At 38.7% G+C, this 18,001-nt stretch overlaps 1 protein-coding gene across 17 annotated transcripts in view; it reads right to left on the reverse strand.

Annotated features, from left to right (window-relative positions):
• Positions 1–18,001, reverse strand: part of TRAPPC9 (trafficking protein particle complex subunit 9) — a 556,529-nt gene that overhangs the window by 345,339 nt on the left and 193,189 nt on the right. For all 17 annotated transcript variants that reach the window (XR_013947303.1, XR_013947304.1, XR_013947305.1 and 14 more), the window contains one exon: positions 2,453–2,606. Coding sequence is in view for 12 of the 17 variants with exons in the window: in XM_080582090.1 (XP_080438216.1) it covers positions 2,453–2,606 (154 nt within the window). In the remaining 5 variants the exon portion in view is untranslated. The remainder of the gene's footprint in view (positions 1–2,452; positions 2,607–18,001) is intronic.

Raw genomic sequence — 18,001 nt, forward strand, 5'->3', positions numbered from 1 at the left:
CAGTACTGTTTAATATCTTTATCAATGACATGGAGAGTGGGAGGGAGTGCACCCTCAGCAAGTCTGCAGATGACACCAAGTTGAGTGGTGCAGTTGATAGGCCAGAAGGAAGGGATACCATCCGAAGGGACCTGGACAGGCTGGAGAAGTGGGCCCACATGAACCTAATGAGATTCAACAAGTCCAAGTGCAAGGTGCTGCGCCTGGGTCAGGGCAATCCCAGACAGGAGGACAGACTGGGAGAAGAAATTGAGAGCAGCCCTGCAGAGAAGGACTTGGGGGTTCCGGTGGACGAAAGGCTCGACATGAGCCAGCAGTGTGTGCTTGCAGCTCAGAAGGCCAACTGCATCCTGGGCTGCATCACCAGAGGGGTGGGCAGCAGGGGTGATTGTCCCTCTCTGCCCTGCCTTTGTGAGGCCCCACCTGGAGCACTGCATCCAGGTCTGGGGACCCCAGCACAAGAAGGACGTGGATGTGCTAAGAGAGGGTCCAGAGGAGGGCCACAAGGTTTATCAGACAGCTGGAGCACCTCTCCTGTGAAGAAAGGCTGAGAGAGCTGAGGATGTTCAGCCTAAAGAAGAGAAGGCTCCAGGGTGATCTTATTGCAGCTTTTCTATACTTAAAGGGGGCTTATAATAAAAATGGAGAGCAACTTTTTGCTCAGAAAGATAATGACAGGACAAAGGGGATGGTTTTAAACTAAAAGAGAGGACATTTAGATTAGAGATTAGGAGGAAATTCTTCACTCAGAGGGTGGTGAGGCCCTGGCACAGGCTGCCCAGAGAAGCTGTGGATGCCCCATCCCTGGAGGTGCTCAAGGCCAGGCTGGATGGGGCTTTGGGCAACCTGGGCTGGTGGGAGGTGTCCCTGCCCATGGCAGGGGGTTGGAACTGGATGGGCTTTAAGGTCCCTTCCAACCCAAACCATTCTGTAATTCTATGAAAAAAACACAAGTTTCTTCAAGAATTTTTAAGCATAGACGTGTGTGTAATTCATTACCTTAGGTTAGAATAGCTTTGGTTCTAGGAACAAAGTAAACATTCATAATAAATCTTAAGAGCACAGAAAGTAAAGCTTGCACTCAATTCAACACACAGAGTTCACGCATTGTTCTCTTAGTTTTCTAAGGGCAGATTTACATGCCAGCCATGACGGTTTGGGTATCGAAAGCTGGGTTCAAATACAGAACATGGCATGGATGTAAACAGTATTGCTCAGCAACAGAAATTAATGAGAATGTAGTTTTACACCCTGACAAAATTATTAAAACTATGCACTCAATTCCAACATAAGAATTGGACTGTGCAATCAAAGGATATTTATATCTTTCCGTAACAGGGAAATTTTCTAAGTGAGTTCTGATTAAATATTGACATTTTTGCATAAATGGAATTCTTTCTGAAATGTTGCTTAGGGAGCCTGGATGGAACTAGGCACTAGGAATCTCATTTATATCTCAAGTTTTGCCTTTGACTAATCCTGTATAGCTTTGTGCAGCCTTAATAATGAGGAATAGAAAAAAATCATTGCAGATCACTAGATAAAAGTACAATTAAAAGCACAAAAAGACATCTCTAAAGATAAACCATGATTTGACTGCCACTCTTCTCTCATTTCCTGCCAACCATTATCACACTAATGTGAGGATGATCTGAGTGAAAAACATAAATCTCCTGAAGGATGCCGAGTATCAACACATGGCTGGGGGGGCTGTTGGCTGCAGAGAATGTTTCCCTGATGGCAATCATGAAAAAGCGTATTTCCGACACGCAAAGCATTAAGAGTTAGGGAAGTAATGTAATTTACAGAAACACCATTGGTTTATTTTCACTCTAAACTGAATTTATATGAAAGCTTCTTAATGTAAATTCTTATTATTAATAATGAGGGAATATTCTACTGCATTTAGAACGATTAGGAGGATTTGATGTTTAGGATAAGTCATCACTGAAGTCCTTTCTAAGCCTTAAAACAGCTACCCAAGATAAGATATACAACGGCATCTATTAAAAGGACTTGGAACTAAATTATTCTAATATGTTCTGATTTACTCAAATTTAATTAAATATATGAAAACTCTTAAAACCAGCTTCACATCTCTCTTTATGATTCACTTACATGGTGTGGGGAAGAGAACAGAAAAATTTGACCCTATGAAACTACTACTCATCAACTCTAACTATGCTTCCTCAGTTCCCTAAATGTTGGGAGAAACACACAGGGTTTGTGGCAGGCTTAATGATTCAGGCAAAGCCATTATAGTAAGACCCAAACATCATCTAAATAATATACAGCACAATTAACCTTAAACAGTCTATAATTATCACAAGCTTCATCGTTCTAATTACTTTTCTTTTCAGTAACACTGCTATAAAGTGAGTTGAATTACAAAATAAAATGTCATAGGGCATCTATTTATGTATTTTTAAAGCAAGTATTTATGAAAGGATATAATTTTCCAGCAAATATCCAGCTTGCTGTTAATCTCCAGACCTTTTGCCTGTTGTCTTTCTTCTTCCAGCTGCTTTTCGTTCGCAAACTGTGTCCCATCAGCGGGGGATTCTGGGAAGCTCTCAAAATTGAACTTGTCAACTTGGATAGCCATACTGTAACAAAAGGAAAAGAAAGAGGAGAAAAAAGGAGTTTCACTATGACAATTTTACAAATATTACTTGTGCAGAAAAGGCAGAGCGTTGTAAAACCAAGCACTACAATATTATACTGTATTTGTCTCACAGGCATGTGGTCTATATACTGATAGATAACCTGCATGATTTATGCTACTGAAAATAGAAGTCCGTCCATTCAAGATCATAAGATTAAAAAAATCATCAATTAGCATCTTAATGCCTTTGTGAGTAGTGCAGAAGGTATCTGCTTTGCTGTCGCAACTAGTTGACCTCACTGTGGCTGTGCAGGTGTCCATCTGCCTTTACTCTTGGTGTGTAAATGCTCCTGGTGTGCTTAACAGTTGCTAAAAAAATAACAAAATTGGGCCAAATGCTGATGAATGTACTATTAAAAGTTATTTATTAATCTCAACCTACACACAAGTGAAGTACTGTGTTCAGTTTTGGGCCCCTCAGTACCAGAAGGACATCGAGGCCCTGAAGCATGTCCAGAGCAGGGCTACGAAGCTGGTGAAGGGCCTGGAGCACAAGTCCTGTGAGGAGCGGCTGAGGGAACTGAGGGTGTTTGGTCTGGAGAAGGGGAGGCTCAGGGGAGACCTCATTGCTCTGTACAGCTCCCTGAAAGGAAGGTGTGGGGAGCTGGGGGTCGGCCTGTTCTCACAGGTAACCAGTGATAGGACTAGAGGGAATGGCCTCAAGTTGTGCCAGGGGAGGTTCAGGTTGGAAATGAGGAGACATTTCTTCTCAGAAAGAGCAGTCAGGCATTGGGACGGGTTGCCCAGGGAGGTGGTGGAGTCACCGTCCCCGGGGGTGTTCAAGGAAAGGTTGGACGTGGTGCTTGGGGACATGGTTTAGTGGGTGACATTGGTGGTAGGGGGATGGTTGGACCAGATGATCATGGAGACCTCATGATCTTTTCCAACCTTAATGATTCTGTGATTCTATACAGAAGTGTGTCCTTACATGAAAATTAAAACACTTAGAAAGCCACGTGCACTTCGCTGGTTTTACAAGCCCATCTCCTCCATTTTTCCTTGGAATTTTTCCTTACAAAATCCAGGAAGGAATGACCAAATGGTGTCAGTACTAGGGCTCAAATATGACCATTCTCTTTTCCTTTGAGAAGATGCTTGAATCCTGCCTAATGTATGTTAATGAATTACAGGCAATATTGATTTCAATACCGTAGTCTAATTCATCAGTAGCAAATAGTTAAATAATTGCTTTATTAAATGTATGGTGAGGCATAAAAGCAAATTAAATTAAATATATTATGCTATAATGCATACTAAATACGTATATGTTAAACTAGAATCACTAATCTAATGTAAAAGGGAATTTAGAGCAGCTCACATCACATGAAATGTGGTTATAGCGGATCTAATATACTGTGCTGCCAAAACAGCTTTAATTTCCTGAATCGTCTGAAATAGAAAAATAATTAGGGAAGAATTAAAATATATTGCTCTTGAGATGACTTTGCTCTTAAGGAAAACACAAGACCAAGCAACTACTTTTTAAAACCATTCATGAGGAAATTCAACTACTATCAAAGAAGGGGTATGAGAAGGGCATTTTACAAAACACCCAGGGTTACTATTACTCCTTTTCTCTGTTTCTGCAGATATCAAAGATGGAAACAAATTCCAAATGTCGCCAAAAGGAAAACACCAGTCACAGAAATCATCATGAAAGGACTTTGAAATCCCACCAGACCAGAAGAGATTTTCTGTAATTAGCATTAATTTAACAGACTGCTGACCTTAAAAAAAAAAAGTGAGAAAAGATACAGTAATTACAAAAAACAAGGAATAATCTAAAGCTTATCAGGTTTACTGTGGAAAGATGAAATAAAATAGGCCCATCATGCTTCACCCTGAGCAAAAACTGACATCTCAGGAGAAGACATTCATGTTCCTCTACCTTCATCATTAAAAAGTACAAATACAGCACTGAGACGAAGGTGGCACAATTACTTTCTATAAGCTACCTCCTCTGCAGACTGTGTCTTTGCTCATCTTTGCATTTAAAAATCAAAGAAGTCAGAGGAATTAATCTATTCCTCTCTAAGGGGTGTTTTTGTCTTGGCTATTTTTTCTCCAGCAAGAGATCATTGAGAATTCTTCATTTGCATGCAAAGACCATCAAGTGCTGGGCATATAAAAAAAAAAAAGCTAAAATGAGCTGCCAAAAGTATATCACAGTAACTGCAGGAATCAAGCCAGAAATAAAGAATGTAATGAAAAACACCTAGACACAATCTGTAGCGTGCATTTAAAAAAAAAAAAATCAGACCTGAAAACAACAATTCTAACTGTTTTTAAGCATGATACGCATCTGCAAATGCTGGTGGAGTTTCCTGGGTTTTGCATGGGCAATACATGTGGAAAATGGAGATCCAACTGGAAATTTGTTTCTGATATTAGTTTGTCACTTGGTGGTAAATGACCAGATGCAAATCCAGCACTTAATTTCTATTACGTATACCGCATTGCTTAAATTCTTACATAAATACTCATAGGTAGTTACCAATATTTGCATTTCAGCAACAAATTATGATAGTTTCAGAACAGTCAACCATATTTAGAATGCATCAGCCAATGGACCTGGAGAACAGCTCATTTATTTACTGTGCTGCACTTTCTAAGTGAATAGTATACTAGAAAAACATTTCTGCCCAATAATGTTTAATTGAAGACATTGAGATTGCATTTTTCCGTTAATGAATCATTACTGGCACTATGGAATTTTTTTTCTCTGGAAATGAAATATGCATGTAAGCACTTTTTCCCCCGATAGTCTACAACAAATTCACATCAGCTTCAGGAACACAGGCTAGATTTTTCTTAATAACACTTCATTGTACAGCTCTGAAATATCTTGTATTAAGCTCAAAGGTACGGTACTTAAGTAAATAGGGCCCCTAGTACTTAGAACTAATTCCTCAATGTTTTTGTTAAAAACCATGTTTTTATTTATACCGTGTATAGTGTTTTAACACAGTGACATCTCACATCACTTAAAAAAAAATAGCAGAATGCCCCCAACATACTCGCCTGCTGGAAAGCGAGAGGTCTGAGTAAAAGAGAACTACAGACAGAAAATATCACACTAAACAATATTACAAATACAGCTGTAGGCAGAATATATGAAAACAATAAACAGAAATTATAACATTTTTCAAGACTAAGGTTATGCTTAAGGTGCAGCATGACAAAATTATATCCTAACTATTTCTTAAGCATATGCACCTTTCACAATTGGTATTCTCCTTCTTCCCTAAAAAATATTCATATGGAGCTTTGTCTCTGAATTTTGTGTCACGTATTTATTCCTCAGCCTATGGAATGTGTAATAAGTTGGAAGGCTTTACCTAAAAATCAAAACAAAAAATAAATACCTTAACCTAAATCAGTCACTCATCCCTAAAACTTTACCCCTACACAAACCCAGCTTCTTCACTTTTAATATGATGATTCCTCCTATGAGAAGATGCAGGTGAAGTAGGAACGAAGGGATGAACAATGCCTGAAGACAGCTGACTGAAGGAGAAACAGATAAGCTGGACATTGGGTTACGATCACCAAATAAGAAACGATTTTTTTTTCATTTTTAAGTGATCTGTAGAGATCACATGGGTTTTATCCCAAATGCAGCAGAAGGCAGTGAAAGGCAACGTCTTGAACATCATCCAACTTTGCCACTGTGCTGTGTGCATCAAAATAATGAAACTAAAATGTATTTTAGCTGTAAAAGTCTTTTCTCACTTCTGTCTTCAGTTCTTTACAATCTATGTTTCAAGAATTCTTTGCACCTCTTTTCTCCCCACATTTGTCCTTGCTTGCTGCAATGTACAAGAACCTAGAGATTCTACAGAGAAAAGTAAAAAAAAGACAACTGAGATTGAAACAGGCATTCAATTTATTGTCAACAGCTATGACAACGATTGCTCACACTGTGCAAGGGTAATTGCATACCCGGTACCTTGCCCTTCACAGTAATTAGGTGTGAGGGAAAACTTACGAGATCTTAAAATCCAAAAGCTTAAACAAATACTTGCTTTGGGAGAAGGGACTGGAGTTTCATTTTAACCTGCTTTGCCTCATGGGTAGCTATCCCCATTTTCTACGAGGAGAGTTTTAAATAAATCATGAGCTATTTGTATAAAAACTCTGCGTTATATCGAAATATTTAATAGGCAATCCTGCAATGCAAATCAGGTTTTGTTTCTCTCTGGCTAACCTTGCTGGTGCGGGAGGAGGGATAAAATAACCGAAGTTTTCATGAATAATGAAACAATCGCGGTTTGAAACTACTGGGTTTTGTCATGAAACGAGCTCAAGCCGTTGTGACAGCTACTCAGACAAGGAAGCATCCTTACAGGGATGCAAATTTTTCAAATACAAATTAAGCAAACGAAGAGGAAAAGGTCAGCTCGTTGGCAATGCTGATGACACGCCTGCTCCGTATCATCTCACGTCACCTGTCAGGATGACTTACAGGGGAAAAATGACAAACCTTCCACACGCAGCAGCCATTTCAATGACGGTTATCCCAAGCCTCGGTAAAGTAACAGCACAGAGCTGCTAAAGGCACCGGACGGTTCATTTCACCACTTCTCATGCCCTGAGTTACAACTTTACTGGAAATACTACCCCGTCCTGCTGATAAAATGCGCACCAAAAAAGGACTTTATATAAAGAAGAAAACTTCCTGCAAACACCACCGTGCCTACTCCGGAGCCAGTGCTGCACACATCCATCCCTCGCTAAAATTAAGGAACCCCCCCCGGTTTCAGAGAAGCAGCAGATGAAATGAAGAGGTGGGGAAGTCAGCAAGGGAGCGTTGCCTGCAGTGCTGCAGACCCCTGCCCCATGGAGGTCTGTCCCAGCCGTCCCCCACCCGCAGTGATGATGCCCGGCACAGCTGATGTCCTCATCTCTTGTAAGAGGACGAGTATCTGAAGTGAAATTACATCTGTCACGCTCACCAAATAAAACAGGGTTACAAGCAGATAGGGAATTAAAAGAAATGCAGCAATCTGGCACCGTAACTAGATTGCAGCTTCCGTTAAATAAATAAAATATCGCTGCTGAGGTTGGAAGAATAAAAACCTAGAGATAGCCCTTATTCAATTATCTTTAGGAAGAAAGGATGTAACAGGAACCCAAAAACTCTTCCTCGTGGCTAACTACCTATTTAAATAGTAGCGCCCACAGATGAGTTTGCAAGCTGTTTCAGTGATGAAGCTGAAAGGAGGCAGTCAGAGACCTTATTCAGTATTATGCTTCCTGCTCATTCTCCTTACTTTTAAAGGAGACAGTAGGGACACAGAGCCAGGCCAGATTACTATTACTTACTCAAAATGCTTCCATTCATACATATATATATTATATATATATATATATATATAGTATGTGAATATATATATAAGTATGTGAATAGTCCCTCTATTGTCAGTGACCTTAAATTTCAGGAAAAGCTACAAGTGAGGATGATACCACTGCTTCTCACTTTCAAGAGAAAATTAAAAAACAAACAAAAAATCTTAACAAAAACAAACGAACAACAACAAAAAAGGATTCTACCATTATACAGTCTCAGTAAAACAGTTTTTATAACATCATGTTTCAGGAGTACATAATTCCACCCTAAATAAAAGTACTGCAGCAGATATTAGGAGTTTATTGTTATTATTTATTATTAGCTGATATTAGTTCTTTTTTTACTTTTACCCTATGCATGATGTAGAAAAATCCCTGGTTTTAGCTAGGCAGTCAAATGTGGTATATATCATATCAAAATTACAGCCAAATGCTTGTCAGTTTTTGACTGGATCAGGTACACAGGTAACGGTACCCTAGAAATTAATGTGTCAGAGGGACAGTCAGTTGTTCTCCTTATCTTGATGTTTGACAGTCACCTCTTTTAATAAAAAACATCACTTTTTTATAGTAAAGAGGGAATATTCATTCTCCGCTTAGTACATCACATGCTGATGGTACTGTTATGTTCTCAAGGAGGTTTAAAGCATGTTAGTGTTCTTGTGTTAGCCTGGAAGAGTTTAAGGCCGGGCTGGATGGGGCTTTGGGCAACCTGGGCTGGTGGGAGGTGTCCCTGCCCATGGCAGGGGGGTGGAACTGGATGATCCTTAAGGGTCCCTTCCAACCCAACCCATTCTATGTTCTATCCTATATAAAGAAAAGCAGAGTAGTGACACCCCAGTATAGAATAAGTTACGGGCTAAGAGGGACCTCAAGTATCAAATCTCTTGTGAAATTAATACATATGTATCACCAGCTGAACATGAGAAAGTAACCCAAATTAACATGTATCTTGTGTTTACTTCTAAATATCTCAATGCTTTACAAGTGCCATCTATATTTCATACGTTATGATAAAATACAACTGTAAAACTAAGTAGCTCAAGCGACCCATAAGTAATGATCTCTCCTCTTGGCCTAAAACTGACTTCATAAAGAAAAAGGATTGCTTTAATATCTGAACTATGCAGAGCAAAAGATAAATTTTTCCATTAATCTTTGAAAGGCCAATTAAATTAAAAAATTTGCATTTAGAACTTAAATATTTATTTAAAATAATTGAAGAGGAGATGAAAGTCAAACTATAGTGCTGAAGTCTGTAAAATTCATCAGCTTATACTTATCTGATCCACAACATTTCAGATGATAAAAAGTTAAACTGGCAAAGAACAGTTCCTCTGTATATAATTTAATGTTTGAAAATAGAACAGTGTTAAGAGAGAGTTAGCTACATAAATCTTCTGTTTTAATGAGATTATTCTGTGCATGCTGCAAATCTCACTTTTCAATTCCTAACTCTGAATTTGAAAACCATAACCTGGAAATGAAGAGGCATAACAATTAGCTTCAACTTGCATCTTTTTTTTTTTTTCCACTTCCCCATTTAAATGATTTGGACTTCTATCGCAATCGCCATGCAGCGAAACTGTTAGGTACATAATGAAATAACAAATTTAGAATAATAATAATGCATGCTCTATATATAGCATGCTCTATAAATATAGCATGCTCTATAAATACACCAACTTCCAGAGGGGGCATTAGAGACTGATAATCAATAGCCATTTACTCAGTTAAGAAATCTAGAAAAGTGTAACCATGATAATGCTTAAAGACTGGGTTGAATATTCCCCCCCCTTTTTTTTAATCAAACCTGAACTAAGCATGGATTGTCATCCTATCATTATCCAAAATAATGTCATACTGTACCTCCTACATCTCTCACAGTGGAATATTAATAATCAGAGAAATACATTTCAAAAGGTGTATTTTCATATTCAGTTACTCATTTGTATAATTCAGTACTGCTGTTTCGGGGCAGAAGGCTCAAAAGAGAACGTGTAAATTTAAAAACGTGTAATTTTGTGCCAGATAAAATGCATGAGACCAAAAAATTCTACAATTGTGCCCACTTCTCATTCCAGCTCCCTCTGTCTTCCCAGGAGATCGAGAAGATTGGCCACTCCAAAAAGTAAAGCAAAAAATACACCAGCATAAGGCAAGTATCTGTAATGTTTAGAGCATCTTTTCCCTGTAGCCTGAAGCAGAGGAGAGTTTTGCAGTACTGCAGAGTACAGGTACTCACCTGCTCCGAGCTTTGTCTTCCTACCAGCACTGCACACACCTAGCAATAAGGAACAAGGGACAAAAATGCCAGGTGTCTCTCCTTCTGGAACACCTCAAAGAAACCAGCAACACTGGTAAGAAGTACTGTGAGCAGGAATCACCAGCAGATCACTTCACAGCCTGCTTTCTGCCCTGTCCCCACACTGATGGTTGTTGCTTGGTCCCAGGGCATAGCACAAGTACACGGCCGTGTAGGACCTGTGCAGGACACCAAGACATTCGGAGGAGTCTCGGGGCCACCTGCACATGATATAACTGGATCATCAACTCACTTTCTCTTCAGAGAAAAGGCTTAAAAGTTCCCAGCAAGTCACACAATAGCCGGCACTATTCCTCTTCTAAAGGAATGTGACCATAACACGTTGCACACCTGAAAGGTCGTCTTCAGAGAAGATACTGAGACGCCAGTCAAAACCAAACTCCGAGAGAAAGCGAGTGCTCAGAACACCAGAAAACCGATAGAGAAATCACTCACACATGAAGCAGTCCGTCTCAGTGACACACAGAGGAAATGAAATGATGCATGGCTTTACATGCCAGATTTTCCTAAAGGAACTGATTCAAACATTTGTGGGGTAAAGTGATAGGATGCATGAATGCTCAGCGTGCAAGTGTACACATTTTGACGTGGACTATCACTTCAAGATACAACTAGACTCCACATTTATAGTAAATTATTCATTTATATTCAACTCTCTTGTCTTTTTTGTATTAATATACAAAGCTATCATTTGCCCTTTTTCGCAGAGCATTGCAATAAAAGTTCACCTTGGGATGACTTGCTCTGATAACCAAATTCTTTTCCAAGTCTGTTTTTCCCAAGCAATTTCCCTTTACAGATCTATAACCTGCATACTTCGATCACAGGCGTGGCCTGCACATTTTCAGGATTTCTTACAAACCAGCAACAGCTCTTCAGAGCACTCCTCTGTTAGCTCCTTGAAGACTCTTCTAAGCAAGGCAGCCCAGACTATGGACTTCAAAATGTTTCTTTTGCCACAGCCTCGTTGATTCTTTTGGTACATAAAGGAGTTGTACCGATTTTATTAGAGACTCTCAGGTCCCAGAAACAAGTTTTCTGGTGACACCATCCTTACGCTAGCCTGCCAAAAAGAAAAGTCAGGGGACAAATCAGCACATACCCAGTTTAGGAATACAAACCACCAGTACTACAGAGAACATCTCACACTGTAGGTCTATGAGTTTTGACCTACAGAGCTTATTTTATAACTACTGCCAGGTTCTATGATCACAAAATCCCTAAATCTTACTACCCCATAAGTTTCACCTGGGTAGATCTGCAAGCCATGGCAGCCAATTGCTCAGCACTATTAAAAGCGTGCCCATCTCCCTCTCTCACACACACTTTGCACATGAACGGTATTTTTCCACCAGAAAACAATGCACATATCAGAATTTCCTTCCACGTTTCCTCCCCCAGAAACACCTACGCATGCATTTAGAAGCAGGCTTCGAAGGAAGGCTATTTTCAAAAAATAACATCAACCGCTGAGCACTGCAACAGCCTGGAAGACCACACTGGCCTTACCAAGTCTTGTCAACACTTAAATCCTTAATGAATGCTTATGTCAGAGCCTCAAAGTGCTTCCCCTCTGCCCAGCAGTTAAGGTTTTATAAGGCAAGGCGCTGCTTCTATTGCTAATATCGCTCAGCCTCAAGCAGCCCTGGATCCAGAGCTGGGATTGTCTTCCCTTGTATCTCTACACGTTGCTATCGAGCTGCCTTTGAGCATTTTGCCCCACACGTTGCTGCGTGGTACAAGTCGCCTGATTTGCCTTATTAGCACCTCAGAAAGCGGGCACGGATCTGAAGATCTTTGTTATTTTAGCCCAAACTCAACCCGTGTGAGTTCGTATTCGGAAATCGCCGCATCCCATCAAACCGCCCAGCCGGGTGCCCTCTGATCCAGGGAGCCGTGAGCTGCAGCCCCCAAGGGAAAGGGCAGCGACACCAATGTTTGGGACCATTTGCAGGCGCACACATTTCTTAGATAACAACAGATTTTTTCACTAAGGAAGTGGAGGGAAGGGAAAGCACAACTTCGAAGTTGAGAACGGTCAAGTCGTGGTATTGGATGTGAGGGCCCTTCAGGTTCGACGGATGTCACAGAATCACAGAATCATCTACGTTGGAAGAGACCTCCAAGATCACCCAGTCCAACCTCTGACCTAACACTAACAAGTCCTCCACTAAACCATATCACTGAGCTCTACATCTAAACAGCTTTTAAAGACCTCCAGGGATGGCGACTCAACCACTTCCCTGGGCAGCCCATCCCGATGCCTAACAACCCTTTCGGTAAAGAAGTTCTTCCTAACATCCAACCTCAGGAAGACCTTCTTTACGTCCAGAGTGTCCATGTTACCATGGCCAGGGCGGTGCCCATCAATGAGGAACAATTCAAAATTTGAAACAAAGACCAAAAAAATTTCAACTGAAAGTTCATTAGAAGGCATCGTTTTATGTACACTATTAAGCTTTTTCAAAAATTTAATTAGTTTTTAAGAGAAAGTATTCTTCCTAAACTGAGGAATACAGTATCGGGATTAAGAAATAATGGAGTTTTCCATCTAAGTATTTAATTCATGTCCACTTCAACTTATTTTTCAAAAACGACTAGCTTTAAATATGTATATTTTTAGGTTAATCTTTTCAATATTTCATAAACTGAAAAAGAATTATTTCAAGTAAAAATAATCTTGGTGTTATTTAGAAGTTTTGGTAACATTTTACAAATTATGTAAATGTTGAAGTAATTTTTTTTTTCAGCATTACTTTTTACCTAGAAGTTTACAAAGTCTTTTCATTTGTCTAATCTTAACTTTATGAACTAAGAACACATTTTAATCAAAATTACATGAATCTCTGTTTCTTTGTAATATTCCTTTACAGACAATAAAAGCTGAGAAGCAGATGTTATTTAAATTTCTTCAAGAGATTTTTCCTTTAAAAAAAAAAAAAGGCAAACTGCAAGGTAAAATTCGAAGGTTTTGAAACAGAAAACAATGACTGAAGATCTCTTTTATGGAAAGTGCATATACTTTCCCCTTGTTGATAAGATTTTGCTGAATATAATAAAACATATGGAGGCATATCTAGATTCAGGCATCAATCTGAAACTAAATCCCAGTTCAGGAATCATAGTCTCATCTTACACGTTCAGAAAAAAAAACATATATTATTGTTTTCAATTCTTTTCAATTGGAGGGCTGAAATTCAGTTGTGTATATATATACAACCAACACTTTTATTTCTTAAATCATCATGTCCCACCTTGCTCCCCAACCTTTAAAGAAGCCAAAAACACCAAATACATAGAAGGCCACAGACACTCACACACACAACGTTAGGACAAATAAATAAATGAAAAATATAAATTTATCCCCATCTACCAACAACCATTTAACATAGCAAATCCCAAAACACCAGGCCAGTACTACCAGACCAACTGTACCCCAGAATTGTGTAGTTTTTCGAACCTTCCCATTCACAGCTGAGAAGTCCTCACGCTTCTGATGTACTAATTTACTCTCAGTTACTCAATTATACAGTTTATACGTATATATAATTAAAATTGGGTTTATATATACTATATTAAGTGTCTAATACTGCAAATAAACACACACAAAAAAAATCAGATGTAGAGGTAGCCGCACTCAGCAGCATTTAGATTTAGCATTTGCTTTTCACTGGCTGACTACACGTAAGAACTGCCCCATTATTATAAGTAAAATCGCGCCCAAGCTTGCCATTCAGATGCAGCATTGCATGGAAATTGCTTGGAAATTTGCCCTCTATCCTCTTGGAAAATAGTAAATATGGATAATACCGGTATATAAAAAACGTGTGAAATATTACATAATCTCCTTTGTTCTGAAAGCAAGCTCTTTATACAAAGCTTTCTATACAAAGGATTTCCTTTTTTATTGCTTATTATTCTCCATTTCGCTTCTCCCATACAACTAGAAAGGAGATGCCATCAAGCAGTAAATTGAGGAAGAAAGCTGCAGAGACTTTTTATTCCCATTTATTCCCATTGAGCCTCCCTCAGGGATATACAAATTGGAAATTGCTAAATTATCATCTAATAGGCAGAAACAACGTAGGCGAGACCAATTAAGTAAAAGGCAGAAAGTTGTATTACACATGTAATTAAATGAAATTCTTTGACTAGACTACATTAGAATAATTTCCCAAAAAGGACAAAAATTCACTTTAATCAGCATATGACACATTGTACGACATGTCACTAAAATAGCACATTAAGAGTTTTGGCATTACTAAAAAAAAAGCAGTTTTCTTAATTGTAAATCAAGTTACTTCCAGGTGTTAGGAAATGTGCTAAATGGCAGCCTTCCTTCCTATATATCCCAGACTCTAATGATGAATAATTGAGTATAAAGTCATAAAAGAGTAGGTTTGTTCTTGTTTGTTTTTTGTTTTTTTTTAATAATATTATTATTATTATTAATTTTTTTAATTTTTATTTCCTAGCTATTATATTGTTCAACTAGCTATCTACACACATTTTGTCGGTCGGACCGTTCTCTTGCAGAAGCCCATACACCGACACAGAACGCAGGAAATCACTAAATCAAATCACCACCGTAACTGCAGGCTGTAATGTGAGTGACAATAAAAAGGGATGATCCTTTTGGCTCGTAATCACAAACGCCATCAAAACGAGTAACACTGAGCGGAGGGGGGGGAAACCAACAGTGCAATCAATTCTCATTTGCAAGGCTTCGGGCTCTTCCTCTCGAGCCATTCTCAGAGCTGAGCAAACTAATACCCACTGCTCCGTCCTCATGCTACTGCACAGGTACTTTGTCCAGCCCTTGGCAGATATTTCAGGAGCTGGAATCCAGCTTGGGATCAAAACATACTCCAGAGGGCCATACGAGTGAATCTCCAGGGTTAGGGAAGCCAGAGGAAGAGGAGAAGCAACACTTACTTTTTGTCATGGTGTTTTCCCAACCTCTCTCTTTCTGAAAATTGTCTCAACCTGTCAAAAACTATGGCATCATCACTCCATTTTGAGAACAATCCAGTAGGATTTAGTTGATTTAAGCCAGTAATTGTTTATAAAACTGATAATCACGATTTCAGATGTGGATTAACACCTCTAAGCACAAATTGCTTTTTTGGAACTAAATTAATTCTGTAATCCCTCTGCAAATGAGTGGGCAAATGCTTTCAGAAACCTGGGACAGCCTCTATACCATAAAATCAGTATTTTCCTTCAAGTAATTCCCAATAACTCGCTTTCTCTCTTTTTATATTTCTTCAGACAATACCGTTTTAATAGCAAATCTGTGACCTTCTGTCCTGAGAAAGTTCTTGTCCAATTGGAATTCATTTGCCTAGCAGGCTTAGAAACCCTGGTTAAATCATTACCATTATTTCGTTATTGGAAACGCCAAACCATCTATTGAACATTTTTTAAATGTACACAAACTAACCTGGAAGAGTTGGAAAGGAAATAATGCGATTTGCTTTCTCAATTGAAATGGAAATGCAGAAACAGCATAGCCACATGGTTTACAAAAAGAAAAAAAAAAGAAAAAAAAAAGGAAAAAAAAAACAACCTCTTTATATCAAAAGAAGAAACAGCTTACTATTTTAAAAAAATCTAATATTATTTAAATGTTACTTATTTGTATAAATCAGTGCTTGTGTACAAAGGCTCAAAAGTAAATGAGTTTGTGTAGTTGACGGCAGTCCTGAAACAGCAAGCAGTGATACTAAAGACAAAAACCAGGGCTTGTTTTGGTGAGCATGTATTCAGAACAAGCAGTACAGACGAAACCAACTGTCTAATGTCACTGTGTGCTTGAAAATATCATTGTACAGGAGTCCAGCCTGCACAGACTCCCAGATAATAGACAAGAAACTCTGCTTCAAAATTACAGAAGACCAGCTCTTTCCAGAAAAGGAGACCTAACATAAAAATACAAGAGTGAATACAAGAAAGAAGTGGACTTGAACACACAGAATAGCCTGGGAAACAAACAGTGAGGAGCACTGACGTAAGCACGCTCCTCATCTAGATACAAATTCCATGATTAAGCCTGTGTATATGGAGTTATTGCCTGTTAACTGCCCTTTTGTTGTCATCATTTTATCGGGGTTTGTAAATCACTCCCGAAGTTTCCTTCGTGCAGTTCTCCATTTCATACTGAAGAGGTCACAAGTCTGAATAGTCCTTAGTAAGTCCCATCCTCCTTGAGTCACTGTGCGTTCAGAAGGAATATAAGCAACAGCTGAAATAAGCTGAAATGAGCTGCTAGTGATGGCCACCTTAAAATAATCTTTCCATCAAGAGACTGACAGGGGAAAAAAGGGAAATACTGGTAAAGTATGATACAATATTGTGCGTGACGCCTTTGGGCATGGCAGAGCTGCTATAGGGTGAGATTGGGTAAAAGCGCCTCATGATTAATATAAACCACGTTATTAATAAGTATTTTAGAGCATTATTTGTACAACATAGCACAGTCCATTATTCAAGCCTATAGATACTTGCAAAAACATCTCAAAGACGAACTTCACTTCCTAAGTTTACTTTCATACTTACAGGTAGAAATTCAAATGAAAAACTACAGGACTTCAGCTCCCGACTTCAAGCATGGTGCATGTGCTCTCCTACCATTAAATGAATGTTTCCAAACTTCTTAACTTTTAGCTTTAGAAGCTCATTAATTTTCATTTTATGTACTTTGTTTTCTCCTTCCAGTGAATAATGAGTAGTGTACAATGTATCATGTAATGCCCAGGAAGAAGTGAAAAGTGAATTCAGGAGGGGAAATGCAACTAAACAGTTGCATTCATGGTCTGGTCCAGAACAGTGAGATCTAAACCAGAAGCTAAGAGGTCAACACTTACAAGAATAATGGTTAAAAAAAATAAATTTACAAGTGCATTGAAGTTTTTAATTATATGTTCTTTGCTGCAAAAAGTAATATTTATAAAATATTTACTAAATCTGCATGTGCTACTGCATTCTTTTACTCCCATGTCTTCCAAAGTTCAGAAGATTGAATAATGCACTTGTTTTCTAAGGCTGAAAATCTTTATTGTTTCATGATTTTTATTGTCATAAACCTTTCGTTAAAAAGAGAGATTATTCTGTTGTGTGATGGCTTTAGGAGACGCAGCTTCAGCGATCTCAAGATGCAACAACATTCTGTGTTTCGCTGTATCCTCCTTATTTCAGTGAAGAAGCAATCTATTCTCCATCTCAGTTCTATTAATAGCTGACTTTTTGTAACAGGTAAGTTTTCTCAGCAATAGAGACAAATCTTCAGACAGAACCCTAGCCCTGTCTATAAATCCTCATTACCTAAACTAAGTTAACCTGGGGGATAATAATCCTTTGTTTAATGTGCACCTATATTCTAAAAAATTATCCTGTTTTTTGGGGGGTCAGTAACTCCAAATCATATTTTAGTTTATTGTTTAATTCCCCCCTTCCACTCTTCTAATCCCCAACACGCAGATTATTAATGTTCATAATCTTTGTCCCATTCATCACTATCACTAACAAGCTTTTGCAAAGTCTCTGCTACGCTTGGAAGAGACTGAAGTGCAAAGGAAGGTCAGAATTTGGCCAAGTAATTAGAATTCAGTTAACATTCCTGTAGATAATACACGGTCCAGACAATAATGAAACCCTTTATC

The sequence above is a fragment of the Anser brachyrhynchus genome (genome assembly GCF_964034855.1).
Source record: "Anser brachyrhynchus genome assembly, chromosome: 2".
Lineage (NCBI taxonomy): Eukaryota > Metazoa > Chordata > Aves > Anseriformes > Anatidae > Anser > Anser brachyrhynchus.